Source organism: Lagopus muta, chromosome 14 (assembly GCF_023343835.1).
Source record: "Lagopus muta isolate bLagMut1 chromosome 14, bLagMut1 primary, whole genome shotgun sequence".
Classification (NCBI taxonomy): Eukaryota; Metazoa; Chordata; class Aves; order Galliformes; family Phasianidae; genus Lagopus; species Lagopus muta.
The window spans coordinates 981,787-995,789 of NC_064446.1; the positions used below are offsets into that span (position 1 = coordinate 981,787).

Genomic DNA, 14,003 nt, shown 5'->3' on the forward strand with positions numbered 1-14,003 from the left:
GGCATGAAGGCTGAGTAGAACCTGTAGGTACTCCAGGTAAGTGGATGAACTTAGGAAACAGGTACATAGAAGAAAAAAGCATGTACCGTCTTTAAACGCCTTCCTTCCTGGACTTGCCTGGAGTGAGCTTGGTGGCTTTGTTGATGGAAGGTCTGCCTAAGGATCTCTTTCTGTGCACTGGTAAAGACATCGGTCTCTGTCCACATCCTTACTTCCTTCTTCAACGGGAACCTGCAAAAAATCACGCCTTCTGGAATCTTCCTCATGGCATTGCTGTCTTTAGTAACAGTGGACACTTCTGCCTGCACATGGAAAAGACAAGAAAATGCCAACACACTGGACAGGATACATTTTTGTCTGTCTGCCTGTTTGGAGTAATCACAGCATGAGATCACTGAAAATCCATAGATGCAAAGAATGGAAATGCAGAACCAAATGTGTTCTGTTACATTCTGAATGTGATAGGAATATGTTAATGAAAGTTGTGGTGCCCAGCTGGTGCAGTATCTGCCAGAGGTCGCTGTTTCTATTTTGCTTGAGTTGCAAAGGAGCATCACAGGATTGAAGGACCACACTTCATCTTCAGGTTCTGAACTTCCACTGTGCTCTGCATGGAAGGAGTTGGAATGGCGAATGTGATGTGATGTGTCTGAGTGCTTCCTCAGGGAGATGATCACGCCATTTGTTGGGAAAGGGGAATACAGGTAAGATACTAAGATGCAGGAGGAAAAAGATTTTATCTTTCTGGGTTTTTCTTTATACATAGTGTACTGAACATCTGCAAGGCCTTTGCCATGGTCCCACTTACTATTCCTCTCTCCAAACTGGGAAGGCATGGATCTGATGGGTGCATCGCTTGATGGATGAGGAACTGGTTGCAAGATGGTAACCACGGATTCGAATTCAATGGCTCAGTGTCTGGGTAGAGATTAGTGATGAGTGGTATTCCTCAGGAGTTGGTACTGGGCTCAGTGCTCTTCAACATCTTCATTGATGACATCAGCAGCAGGATTGAATGCACCTTCAACAACTTTGTGGCAGATGTCAAACTGCGTGGTGTGGTAAACACACCCAAGAGACAGGATACCGCATGGAGAGACCTAGACTGACTGAGCAGTGGGCCCAGAAGAACCTCATGAGAGTTCAACAAAGCCAAGTGCAAGGTCTAGGACTTGGGTTGTGGCAAATGCCACTATCAATAAAAGCTGGCAGTTGACAGGATAGATCAGAGCCTTCCCAAGACGGACATGGAAGTACTGGTGAATGTTAAAGTGGGCATAAGCCAGCTATGTGCCCTTGTAGTCTGGAAAGCCAACTGTATCCTGGGCTGCATCCAAAGCAGCATGGCAGAAGTGCAAGGGAGGGGATCTGCCCCTCTGCTCTGTGCTGTGAGACCTCCCATGGAGTGCTGCATCCAGATGGGGAGTCCTCAGGGCAGGAGAGACATGGACCAGTTGGAGTGCATCCAGAGGAAGGCTTCAAAAATGATCCAAGGGATAGAACACCTCCCTATGAGGACATGCTGAGAGAGCTGGGGCCAAGCAGCCTGAGAAGAGGAGTCTCAGGGTGAGCTGAGAGCGGCCTGTCTGTATCTAAAGGGAAGCTGTAAAAATGAAGGGGACGGGCACTTCAGCAAGGTCTTTCATAACAGGAGAAGGGGAAACACTTTCAAACTAGATGAGAAGAAATTTAGATTAGATATAAAGAAGAAGTTTTTTGCAGTATGGGTGGTGCACTGAAACAGAGTGCCCAGAGAGGTTGTGGATGCCCTGTCACTGGAGACAGCTGAGGTCAGGCTGGACAAGGCAGTGAGCCACTTGATCCAGCTGTGGGAGTCCTTGTTTGCTGAAGGGGAACTGGATTAGATGATCCTTGGGAGACCCACTGAACTTCTTTGATCCTTTCATGATTGCAACTCGGCATAAACAAAAAGGAAGCAAGCAGACGTGAGAAGCATTGACCAAGAATGAAACAAGGGAATCTATTTCAAACTTTCCTCCCAGCACCCAGTCTTTTTAAGACTTACAGCAACTGCTTGTGAATACATTCTTCTCTGCGTTTAGGCAAAATGGAAGATTTACTTTCCTCTAAAAAATGTAAAGAACATATGAATAGAGCATGCTATTGGAAAGAATTCTATTAAAACACAAGGTTTCAGAGAGAGGGACACGAATGGCCATTACTGAGACAGCTGTACACCAGATCAAAGAACTCATCCAGTGCCTTTCAGAGCATGCCCATTTCACGTAGAAAAACAACTGTGAAAGTTGGCGGCTAACTGCAAATAAAAAGATGAACCATAAGGAGGAACAGTGAAAAGTTAAGAGAATAATCGAGGAAAAAATATATGTTGACATAAATATGTTTAAAGCAGAAGGAACGGGAAAAGACAAAGACGAAATGAATGCAGTGCAAAAGAGAAAGCGAAGGAGCAATTCGTAGAGTAAACCACATGATGGCGCTGTGAGCTAAGGAACGCGCGATGCGATGCGATGCGATGCGAGGAAGGGAGGGGAACACCTTCCGGTGCCCATGGCAAAGAAGGCAGAGCGAGAGCGAGCGGCGGGGAGGAGGAGGCGCGTCCCGTGAGGAAGGATTGTGTCGGCGAGCGCGGGCGGAGGGTTTGGAGCAGGCGGGTCGGGAGGTGCGCGGCGCGGAGAAGGAGCGGAGCGGCGGCGTAGAGGGCGATGGTCGGCGGTGGAGCGGCGCGGCGGAGCTGGGGGGCCGCGGTGCTGGTGCTGCAGGCGGCCTGGGCGCTGGGCGGCGGTCCGGTGCGCTACTCGGTGCCGGAGGAAGCCGAGGCCGGCACAGTGGTGGGGCGCGTGGCGCAGGACGTGGGCCTGGAGGCGGGCGAGGCGGAGGCGCGGCGTCTGCGGCTGGTGTCGCGGGGCGGGCGGGCGAGCGTGGAGGTGAGCGGGGCAAGCGGGGCGCTGGTGGTGAGCTCGCGGCTGGACCGGGAGGAGCTGTGCGGGAAGAGCGCGCCGTGCGTCCTGCGGCTGGAGGTGCTGCTGGAGCGGCCGCTGCGCGTCTTCCACGTGGAGGTGGAGGTCACCGACATCAACGACAATGCCCCGCGCTTCCCCGCCGCCTCCAAAAACATCAGCATCGCTGAATTAACCACTGTGCCCGGGTCGCGTTTCCCTCTGGAGGGCGCATCGGATGCGGATATCGGATCGAACGCGCAGCTCTCATATGCACTGAGCCCGTCTGAGTACTTCGCTTTGGATGTGAAATCTAAAGACAAAAACAAAGTTTCCATTGCCCTGGTGTTAACGCATCCTCTAGACCGCGAGTCGCAGTCGGAGCACCGCTTGGTGCTGACGGCGAGTGACGGGGGCAGGCCGGCGCTGACGGGCACGGTGCAGCTGCTGATCTCGGTGCTGGATGCGAACGACAACGCGCCGCAGTTCAACCAGTCGGTGTATAAAGTGCAGCTGCCGGAAGATGCCATTCCTGGAACAGTTTTCCTGCAGCTAACAGCAACGGACAAAGACGAGGGGATTAACAGGGAAATCTACTATGCATTTAGCGAAACAACTTCTGAGAACGTGAAGGAATTATTTGTAATCGATAGATTGTCAGGGGAAATGAGAACTGCGGGACAATTGGACTTCGAGGAGGTTCAGTCGTATGACCTGGAGATCGAGGCGAGAGATTTGGGGACGCCTCCATTATCGGGCCACTGCAGCGTGGAGCTGGAGGTGCTGGACGTGAACGACAACGCGCCCGAGGTGTGGGTGACGTCGCTGTCGGTGCCGGTGCCCGAGGACGCGGCGCTGGGGACGGTGGTGGCGCTGCTGAGCGTGTCGGACCGGGACTCGGGTCCGAACGGGCGGGTGCGGTGCGCGGTGGTGCCGGCGTCGCCGTTCGGGCTGGTGGCGACGTTCGCGGGCTCGTACTCGCTGGTGCTGCGGGAGGCGCTGGACCGGGAGCGGGTGTCGGAGTACGAGGTGGAGGTGCGGGCGGAGGACGGCGGGGCGCCGCCGCTGCGCGCCAGGCGCGGGCTGCGGGTGCCGGTGTCGGACGTGAACGACAACGCGCCGGCGTTCGCGCAGGCCGTGTACACGGTGCTGGCGCGGGAGAACAACGCGGCGGGCGCGGAGCTGGCGCGGCTGTGGGCGTGGGACCCGGACGAGGCGGGCAACGGGCGCGTGAGCTACTCGGTGTGGGAGGGCGGCGCGGGGATGGGCGCGGGCTCGGGCTCGGGCTCGGGCTCGGGCTCGGGCTCGGGGTGGCGTCCGGCGTCGAGCTACGTGTCGGTGGAGGCGGAGAGCGGGCGGCTGCGGGCGCTGCGTCCGCTGGACTACGAGGAGCTGCAGGTGCTGCAGTTCGAGGTGCGGGCGGTGGACGCGGGGGAGCCGCCGCTGTGCGGCAACGCCACGGTGCAGCTGTTCGTGGTGGACGAGAACGACAACGCGCCGGCGCTGCTGCCGATGCCGCTGGCGGGCGGCGGGCCGGGGCCGTGGTCTGCGGGCGAGGCGGCGGAGCCGGCGTGGCGGGCGGCGGGCTCGGCGGGTTCTGCGGGCTCGGCGTCGTCGTCGTGGTCGCTGTGGGCGCGGGCGGCGCTGGGTGCTCCGGCGGGGCAGGTGGTGGCGAAGATCCGCGCGGTGGACGCGGACTCGGGCTACAACGCGTGGCTGCGCTACGAGCTGCGGGAGCCGCGGGGCGAGGGCCCGTTCCGCGTGGGGCTGTACAGCGGCGAGGTGAGCACGGCGCGGGCGCTGGAGGAGGCGGACGGCCCGCGGCAGAGGCTGCTGATCGTGGTGCGGGACCACGGGGAGCCGCCGCGCTCGGCCACGGCCACGCTGAGCGTGTCGCTGGTGGAGGGCGCCGAGGCGGCGCTGGCGGCGGCGGGGGCGGGGGCGGTGTCGGCGGGGGCGGGGCCGCGGGCGGCGGCGGGCGCGGAGGGCGGCTCTGCGGCGGCGGCGGCGGCGACGAACGTGTGGCTGGTGGCGGCCATCTGCGCGGTGTCGAGCGTGTTGGTGCTGGCGGCGGTGCTGTACGGGGCCGGGCGCTGTGCGCCGCGGGCGGCCGTGCCGGCGGGGCCCGGGCCGGCGACGTTGGTGTGCGCCAGCGAGGTGGGCAGCTGGTCGTACTCGCAGCGCCAGAGCCGGAGCCTGTGCGTGGCCGCGGCGGCGGACGGCGCGGGCAAGAGCGACCTGATGGTGTTCAGCCCCAACTGCCCGCCGCCGCCCGGCCCCGCGCCGAAGGAGACGCCGCACGAGCCGCCCTCTCTGCTCGACACGGTCAGTGCCCCTTAAAGGACTCTCGCCCCTTCCTTACTTCCCTTCTTTTTTTCTTTCTTCTGCTGTTTCCTTTCATCTCCTTCTTCTTGCTCATTTGCTATATTCCATGTCTTTGCTTCACGTCCTTTTCCGTGTCACTGCTTTCCCTTCTCTCTCCCGCTCTCCCTTTCTTTACCCTGTATAGTTAGGTCAGTCTCCGGCCCACCCTGGTCATTTCTGTTTTGGTTCTGGAGCTGCCCATGCTCTCAGCCCTGTGCCCTGGGACCATGTCCCTTAATAGGTCCTGCCCGGAGCTGTGAAAGCTGTGGAAAGACGGAGAAGTTTTGGGAGAGTGGGCTGTGAAATTTTTTCTCATTTTTCTGTTACGAAAAATTGTGATAGCATTTTCGGCTTTATGTGATCCATGTGATTTTTGTCTTCTTCCTTCTCCCATCAGCCTTCTTGTTGGTAGATAAAGTTAGTGGATTTCTCTTCCAGTTCTTCTTGTTGCAACCTTGGATTAGGTTTCCTTCTTTGCTTTTATTTTATGTATTTTTCTTTTATTATCTTTATTATGGAATATAACAGAGACTTTGTGTTATCAGTTCAGTAGACAAGTGTGTGTCACTGAAGGCCTGCTAGACTGGTTCTTTCTCTTGATGGTTTTTCACTGGCTATGGTGATGCTGAGTGTAGTCTCTTTGAATATCTCTGTCTGATATTCTCACATACAAAAGATGCAGTGGTAAAGGACACTGGTATTTCAGGTTTCTCCCCTCAAACAGTGTATTTTTCTGTGCTTTGAGTCAGCTGACAGCGTTATCAGGGAGGTCAATACGTTTTCCCGCATCCTTTCCAACCACAGCATTACTTCTCTGCTGCACAGACTCTCCTTGCCAATTCCTGCCGACCTCTCTGTTGTTGTGTGTGGCAGATGGGCTCAGCCCTTGGGCTGAGGTTGGTCAATTCCAGGTTCTAGTAGCCATGTGCCATGTCTGTACCTATTTCTGCAACAGGTGACCTGGTGCAGAGCCATTACGCTTGAAAGCTTACTGATAAAAATGTGAATTATTTGTTTCTTTATTTCACTTGGGTGAACTTGCGGTGGGGTATGTGATGTCCTATTTGCCTGCCAGGTTCAGTTTGAGAAGGTGATTCTAGATTCTAGAGCTTCTGCTGATTTCTTATGATTCAAGCTCTACAAATGCTGTTGCTGGTGTGCAGCATTTCTTCCTGAGTTTGCTGGAGGTTGGAAGTCACGAAGGATCTTGGTTGTGCCAGAATAGCAGGTAGGATTCAGTGTCATTGGTGACACCGAATGCTGTCACTGGATATGGTTTCTTTTCAGAAACTTTGTCTTCCTTTGAGTTAGGTCTCCTTAAAAAGAATCGTGATACAAGGCAGAAATTTAGAGTTGAGGGTTATGTTTGTGATGTAAACTTTCGTATTTCGATTCTCATGGCAGAGTTATAATGAAAATCAATATGGACTTTTCCTATTTTTATTGGTATTCTTTAATTTTTTTGATTTTGTTTTTTGTCTTCCTTTGTAGTGAAATGAAATGTATTTAGAGTGAATAGTGTGATCATATTCATGGAAGTGGGAATGCATACTTCTTTTTTATTTTTATTTTTATTTTTTTTTTAATAGGAATGCTTTTACCATACTGAGCAATATAAATTGTTGAGACCTCCAAGATTGCTTTTAAAGATGTCATTTTGCTCCTTCTTCTCTCCTCTGCCTCCTTTGGGTCTGTAATCCTTTTCTGTCCATTTTGCACTTGAAACTTTCATGACTAATGCTTTTGCTTGCAAGAGTAGCCCATGTATATATATATTTTAAGGGCAAATATCAAGAGGATGGGGCCAGGCAATTTTCAGTGATGCTCAGCAATAGAACAAGGGAACAAACTGAACCATAGGAAGTTCCATCTGAATGTGAGAAATGACTTCTTTACTTGGAGGGTGACAGAGCTCTGGAACAGGCTGCTGAGAGAAGCTGTGGTGTTTCCTTCTCTGATGATATTGAAAACCCAGCAGGATGCTTTCCTTTGCAACTTACTCCAGGGAACCTGCTTTAGCAGGGGGTGGAGTAACTTGATCTCCAGAGGTCTCTTCCAAACCCAACAATTCTGTGATTCTGTTTAATTGTGTGAAATTTTCTTAGCATGTGCAGTTGCAGAAAGTGCTGTTAGCTTCTGTGTCTGCTGGTGTTGAGATGTTGATGCCTTTTCATGGAGGAAAATAATGATTGCGCTCTCAAATCAGTGTAGTTGTGGACTTGTTTCCTCTATGCTGGAAGAAATGGTTTGAGGTCTGCAGTCCGGTTTTGGTGTTCTTTTAACACTGTTATCAGCATCAGCCGCAGACTTAGAAAATCCCAGGAACTCTTTCATCCAAGAAAACGTCAAATGCTTCCATAACATTTACTTTATCAATAACAGTGCTGTGCTTGACATTGCCTGTGCTATTCCCTCATAGAATGAAATCAGTTCTTATTGCCTTTCGAGGTGTCATGACATCAGTGTTAGAAATAATGTTGCTTACAGACCTGTAACATTTCCATCTGAGATGACTGAAGCACTGCAAAAGAGGAGTGGTCAGCGGCAGAGATTCTGCTGCATTCTGCATGTATACAACAGTCTCCTTTTATTTCTGTTAATGGTGCTGTCATTGATAGGAAAGTTGTCCAAAATGCAATCAACCTCTGGATGAGAATTGCAAGTGTGGTTGGTACCTTTGAGGAGTGAGCCTAGCAATGGCAGCGAGTAAGGTCTGCTCTTTGCTGATGTGATGGGTGATCCTAATCGGTGGGAAAACTTGTGTGAGGGGGAGGACATCATTTGGAAGAGGATGGGACATGTCATAAGAATGAGAGATCTCTTTTTGTCTTGAGACAAGTGTCCCAGAATGTGTAGTTAACAATACCAGAGGTGGAATGGGCCCAGAGCATTCTGGCCAGGATCATTTCCCAGAGATGGCAGCTAGTGGTTTTCCTGCTCTTGAGCTTGTATGTAGTACTGATCTTTCTGAGCGTGAGAGGCTGTATGTTATTCATGGCGCCATGTGATGGATTTGGTTTGTTTGCTTGGAGGCTCTCTTTGTTTTTTTTCCCTGGAGGAATCATTGATGCACGTAGAGGAAGACCTGGTATGCTCAGACAAGCCAAATAATTGCTTATTTATAGCTGAGACTTGGAGAGGTCTTCAAAGAAGCCATTGTTGACAGTACAGCCGTTATATGAGGTGTGATGAGCTTTCCCACATCCACATGTAGTCAAATTCTGTGTGCCTTCACTTCCTGTTGCTGTTGTGCCATTCCTGGTTGTGAAGACATCTGCCATCTGTGCATTTATTCACTTGTGTTCAACTGTGAAATGTTGTTGTCCAAACAGTGGCTTTTCACAATGTATTTCTGCTTGGCTGTAGTGGACCTCCCCATGATTTTCCCTCTCCTCACATTATTGCTTGGGAGGGGAAAAAGTGTGCTCTGTACTCCAGATGTTGGCAAGCCTTGTGTTTTAGTGATGTGCAATTGGATCTTCTTGTTTCTTTCTCTCTGTCAGAAAAGTGTCCCACTTTGTTGTTTTCCTTCTCTCACACTGGAAATACATTGGTAACTGTGGATTGGATGTAGGGTGCTGAGTTATGGTTTCTATGACATTGCAGATCTTAGGGCAGTTGGCCATGAGTGTGCGATGCAGCTTTTCCACTCTGGTGGGCTCTGGTACTCATGGAGAGAAAGTCATTAGCTTTCAGGTCTCGCTCTTGCTTTGCTTCTGGTATATGTGTGCCAGGGAGCTCTGCACCCCTAACCAAGAACAGTGTTCTTTTTGTGAACAAGCATTTTCTGCTACTGTGGGTAAGTCGTTCATATTAAAGAATATGTGATCAATAGACTGCTGTTGTGCTTCCTTTGTGTTGGAGTGTCGAATATTGCCTGAGGGCTGGAGCTTTCTGTTGATGAAGTGCATTTGAATGGGTAGAGCAGTTTCTTCCGCAGTCAAAGGTCCCTCCCTGGGTTGTGTGTCAGCCTAGAGTTGGAAATAGAGGTGATTATTTTTCAGGAGACAATATTTGGTGGGTATAATCGTTGTGTACTGAGTTTTCCTCACTTTGTGCGCTTGCCGAATTGGCTTTGGTCTGATGGTGTGCCATCTTGTGTCAGGGCTCATTCTAAAATATGGATGTATACACAAAATCCTGAATAGCAGCCCAGGTCACTTTCTCTGCAGAAAAAAAAGAAAAAAAGTTCCTTACAGCCACAGGTACGTGTTTGTATTTTTCATTTTTTATTTCTTGGAGGACTCTCCAGTGTTGGAGGCAGTAAACTGAGGTGTTCGGCAATAGATAATCCAACAACTTGGTGCTTTTCACAGGATTTTCTCAGCTTCTCCCTTTGAACTTGGTGATTTCTCAGTATAGCTGTAGGTAAAAGACAAGTTCTTTGTGCATTTGTGATGAGTGTGCAGTGCTACGATTCTTGAGGATTTGCTTTACCCTCAGTAGAAGAATAAAATCCCACATTGGCTTGATATGAGTTAGAAGAGAACAACTCTCCCAAGATGTGGGTTGTCTTGAATCACACAAATGTTTATGCAATCTTAATTTTGATCTCAGCCCAACTCGAAGTTACCTGAAAATAAAACAGTACTCATTTTGCTGCCTATAGCGTATGTGTGTTCTCATCCCTCTGGGTATGGCATGAATGAGAAGGTGATCTGCTTATACTTTGTGGATGGATGATCTTAGCAAGTGGGTAAGTAGAAGGAAAATACCTTTACACTCTTTGAACACCTTTCATTCTGGATTCACATGGAATAAGTTTGGTGTAAAGTCTATCCCAGAAATTTCTTTCTACACAGTGGTCAAGACATTGGTCTCTATCCAGGCTGTTCTGTCTGTTGTCTACGCGGAGCTGCAACAAAATGTGTCTTGCAGAACACTAATCTCGCATTCCTCTATTTGCTGACAGTCTGCCTGCATCTGGACAAATCAACAAAATGCTTTTACACAGGGCAGGATTCATTTTTGTCTCCATCTGTCAGGGTGGGGTAGTACTGATGTGAGATCACAGGAGATACATAGGCACAAAAAATGGGAATGTGGAACAAAACCAGTTCTGTTATATTCTGAACGTGTTGGGAACGTGTTGAGTCTCCATCTCTGGATGATGCAGTGTCTGCTGGAAGTTGCTGCTTACCTTTCTCATGAGCTTGTCTGCTCAGGAGCATCACAGAAGGAAAGGACCACACTTCATCTTCGGAGGCTGAACCTCTACTCTACCCTGCATGCAGGAATCTGGGATAGGAAACATGCTCTGTCTGAATGCTTCCTCGGAGCAATGAGCATGCCATTGGTTGAGGTAAAGAAATGCAGATAAGATACAAAGCTGCACGATTAAGGAGAGTATGTCTTTTGGTAAGAATTTGTACAGTGTGAACTCATCAGAACTTTAACACAAATAACCTGTGAGGAAAAGTCACTGGTCATGAGTGTAAGAAGGGGAACTGTTTCTTTTCTCCTTCCACTCAACCCACGTAAGACTTACCTGAACAGCCAGTGAACCTCAGCTTTCCAGTGTTAAGGTTAAAAATAAAATTCATGTTAGATATCTTTTGCTCTAAGAAATGTATAGAAGGCCACAGGAATGGAGCATGTTTTCAGAAACACTTCAGATAAAGCACGTGGGTTCCAACACAGGAGAACTGTTCACAGTCATGGTGGAAGCTATATCACTAAGCAGAATCTCCTGCATGCCCATTTCGTTTTGAAAGGAAGGATGAAACGTTACTCGAAGTCTCATTGTAGCTAAAAAGACAAGTGCTTTTGGAAACTGGTACAGAGCAGTAGGTAAAGATTCAGAAAAACAAAGAAGAAAAACAGCAACTGAAAGAGCAATGAAGTGAAAGAAATGAAGAATAGTAAAGATGAAGCGAACACGGTACGAGAGGCAATTCCGTTCGCGAGCCACATGATGGCGCTGTGAGCTAAGGAACGCGCGATGCGATGCGATGCGATGCGAGGAAGGGAGGGGAACACCTTCCGGTGCCCATGGCAAAGAAGGCAGAGCGAGAGCGAGCGGCGGGGAGGAGGAGGCGCGTCCCGTGAGGAAGGATTGTGTCGGCGAGCGCGGGCGGAGGGTTTGGAGCAGGCGGGTCGGGAGGTGCGCGGCGCGGAGAAGGAGCGGTGCGGCGGCGTAGAGGGCGATGGTCGGCGGTGGAGCGGCGCGGCGGAGCTGGGGGGCCGCGGTGCTGGTGCTGCAGGCGGCCTGGGCGCTGGGCGGCGGTCCGGTGCGCTACTCGGTGCCGGAGGAAGCCGAGGCCGGCACGGTGGTGGGGCGCCTGGCGCAGGACGTGGGCCTGGAGGCGGGCGAGGCGGAGGCGCGGCGTCTGCGGCTGGTGTCGCGGGGCCTGGGGGCGAGCGTGGAGGTGAGCGGGGCGAGCGGGGCGCTGGTGGTGAGCTCGCGGCTGGACCGGGAGGAGCTGTGCGGGAAGAGCGCGCCGTGCGTCCTGCGGCTGGAGGTGCTGCTGGAGCGGCCGCTGCGCGTCTTCCACGTGGAGGTGGAGGTCACCGACATCAACGACAATGCCCCGCGCTTCCCCGCCGCCACCAAAAACATCAGCGTGTGGGAAAATTCCCCACTGAATTCCCGGTTTCCTCTGGAGGGCGCGTCAGATGCGGATATCGGATCGAACGCGCAGCTCTCGTATACACTGAGCCCGTCCGAGCACTTCGCTCTGGAATTACAAAGAGCAAATGATCGGAATATTATACCGGATCTTGTATTGAAGAGACCTCTGGACCGCGAGTCGCAGTCGGAGCACCGCTTGGTGCTGACGGCGAGTGACGGGGGCAGGCCGGCGCTGACGGGTACGGTGCAGCTGCTGATCTCGGTGCTGGATGCGAACGACAACGCGCCGCAGTTCAACCAGTCGGTGTATAAAGTGCAGCTGCCGGAGGACGCGGCGGAGGGGACGCTGGTGGCGCGGGTGGCAGCCACGGACCCGGACGAGGGAATTAATAGCGAAATGACCTACAGTGCCACCAACTTTAATCCACTCAGTGGAAAAGATTTGATTTTTGTCCATCCAGAGACGGGGGAAATCAGACTCGCAGGTGCCTTAGATTTTGAAGAAGTCAGCGTGTTTGACTTTCGCATTGAGGCGAGAGATAAGGGGATGCCTCCATTGTCGGGACACTGCAGCGTGGAGCTGGAGGTGCTGGACGTGAACGACAACGCGCCCGAGGTGTGGGTGACGTCGCTGTCGGTGCCGGTGCCCGAGGACGCGGCGGTGGGGACGGTGGTGGCGCTGCTGAGCGTGTCGGACCGGGACTCGGGTCCGAACGGGCGGGTGCGGTGCGCGGTGGTGCCGGCGTCGCCGTTCGGGCTGGTGGCGACGTTCGCGGGCTCGTACTCGCTGGTGCTGCGGGAGGCGCTGGACCGGGAGCGGGTGTCGGAGTACGAGGTGGAGGTGCGGGCGGAGGACGGCGGGGCGCCGCCGCTGCGCGCCAGGCGCGGGCTGCGGGTGCCGGTGTCGGACGTGAACGACAACGCGCCGGCGTTCGCGCAGGCCGTGTACACGGTGCTGGCGCGGGAGAACAACGCGGCGGGCGCGGAGCTGGCGCGGCTGTGGGCGCGGGACCCGGACGAGGCGGGCAACGGGCGCGTGAGCTACTCGGTGTGGGAGGGCGGCGCGGGGATGGGCGCGGGCTCGGGCTCGGGCTCGGGCTCGGGCTCGGGGTGGCGTCCGGCGTCGAGCTACGTGTCGGTGGAGGCGGAGAGCGGGCGGCTGCGGGCGCTGCGTCCGCTGGACTACGAGGAGCTGCAGGTGCTGCAGTTCGAGGTGCGGGCGGTGGACGCGGGGGAGCCGCCGCTGTGCGGCAACGCCACGGTGCAGCTGTTCGTGGTGGACGAGAACGACAACGCGCCGGCGCTGCTGCCGCTGCCGCTGGCGGGCGGCGGGCCGGGGCCGTGGTCTGCGGGCGAGGCGGCGGAGCCGGCGTGGCGGGCGGCGGGCTCGGCGGGCTCGGCGGGTTCTCCGGGCTCGGCGTCGTCGTCGTGGTCGCTGTGGGCGCGGGCGGCGCTGGGTGCTCCGGCGGGGCAGGTGGTGGCGAAGATCCGCGCGGTGGACGCGGACTCGGGCTACAACGCGTGGCTGCGCTACGAGCTGCGGGAGCCGCGGGGCGAGGGCCCGTTCCGCGTGGGGCTGTACAGCGGCGAGGTGAGCACGGCGCGGGCGCTGGAGGAGGCGGACGGCCCGCGGCAGAGGCTGCTGATCGTGGTGCGGGACCACGGGGAGCCGCCGCGCTCGGCCACGGCCACGCTGAGCGTGTCGCTGGTGGAGGGCGCCGAGGCGGCGCTGGCGGCGGCGGGGGCGGGGGCGGTGTCGGCGGGGGCGGGGCCGCGGGCGGCGGCGGGCGCGGAGGGCGGCTCTGCGGCGGCGGCGGCGGCGGCGGCGACGAACGTGTGGCTGGTGGCGGCCATCTGCGCGGTGTCGAGCGTGTTGGTGCTGGCGGCGGTGCTGTACGGGGCCGGGCGCTGTGCGCCGCGGGCGGCCGTGCCGGCGGGGCCCGGGCCGGCGACGCTGGTGTGCGCCAGCGAGGTGGGCAGCTGGTCGTACTCGCAGCGCCAGAGCCGGAGCCTGTGCGTGGCCGCGGCCGCGGACGGCGCGGGCAAGAGCGACCTGATGGTGTTCAGCCCCAACTGCCCGCCGCCGCCCGGCCCCGCGCCGAAGGAGACACCGCACGAGCCGCCCTCTCTGCTCGACACGGTCAGTG

General features: G+C 54.7%; 1 protein-coding gene across 5 annotated transcripts in view; it reads left to right on the top strand.

Annotated features, from left to right (window-relative positions):
• LOC125700310 (protocadherin alpha-C2-like) overlaps positions 1 to 14,003 on the top strand; it is a 168,839-nt gene that overhangs the window by 37,184 nt on the left and 117,652 nt on the right. Inside the window, exon 1 of one of the 5 annotated variants that reach the window (XM_048960816.1) lies at positions 1,657 to 5,246. The exons of 3 other annotated variants lie outside the window; for them this stretch is intronic. In XM_048960816.1, coding sequence (XP_048816773.1) covers positions 2,688 to 5,246 — 2,559 coding nt within the window. In that variant the 5' untranslated portion in view covers positions 1,657 to 2,687. Of the gene's footprint in view, positions 1 to 1,656; positions 5,247 to 5,317; positions 13,997 to 14,003 lie in introns of those variants that run through there. One more of the 5 variants, XM_048960809.1, reaches the window with a different exon arrangement.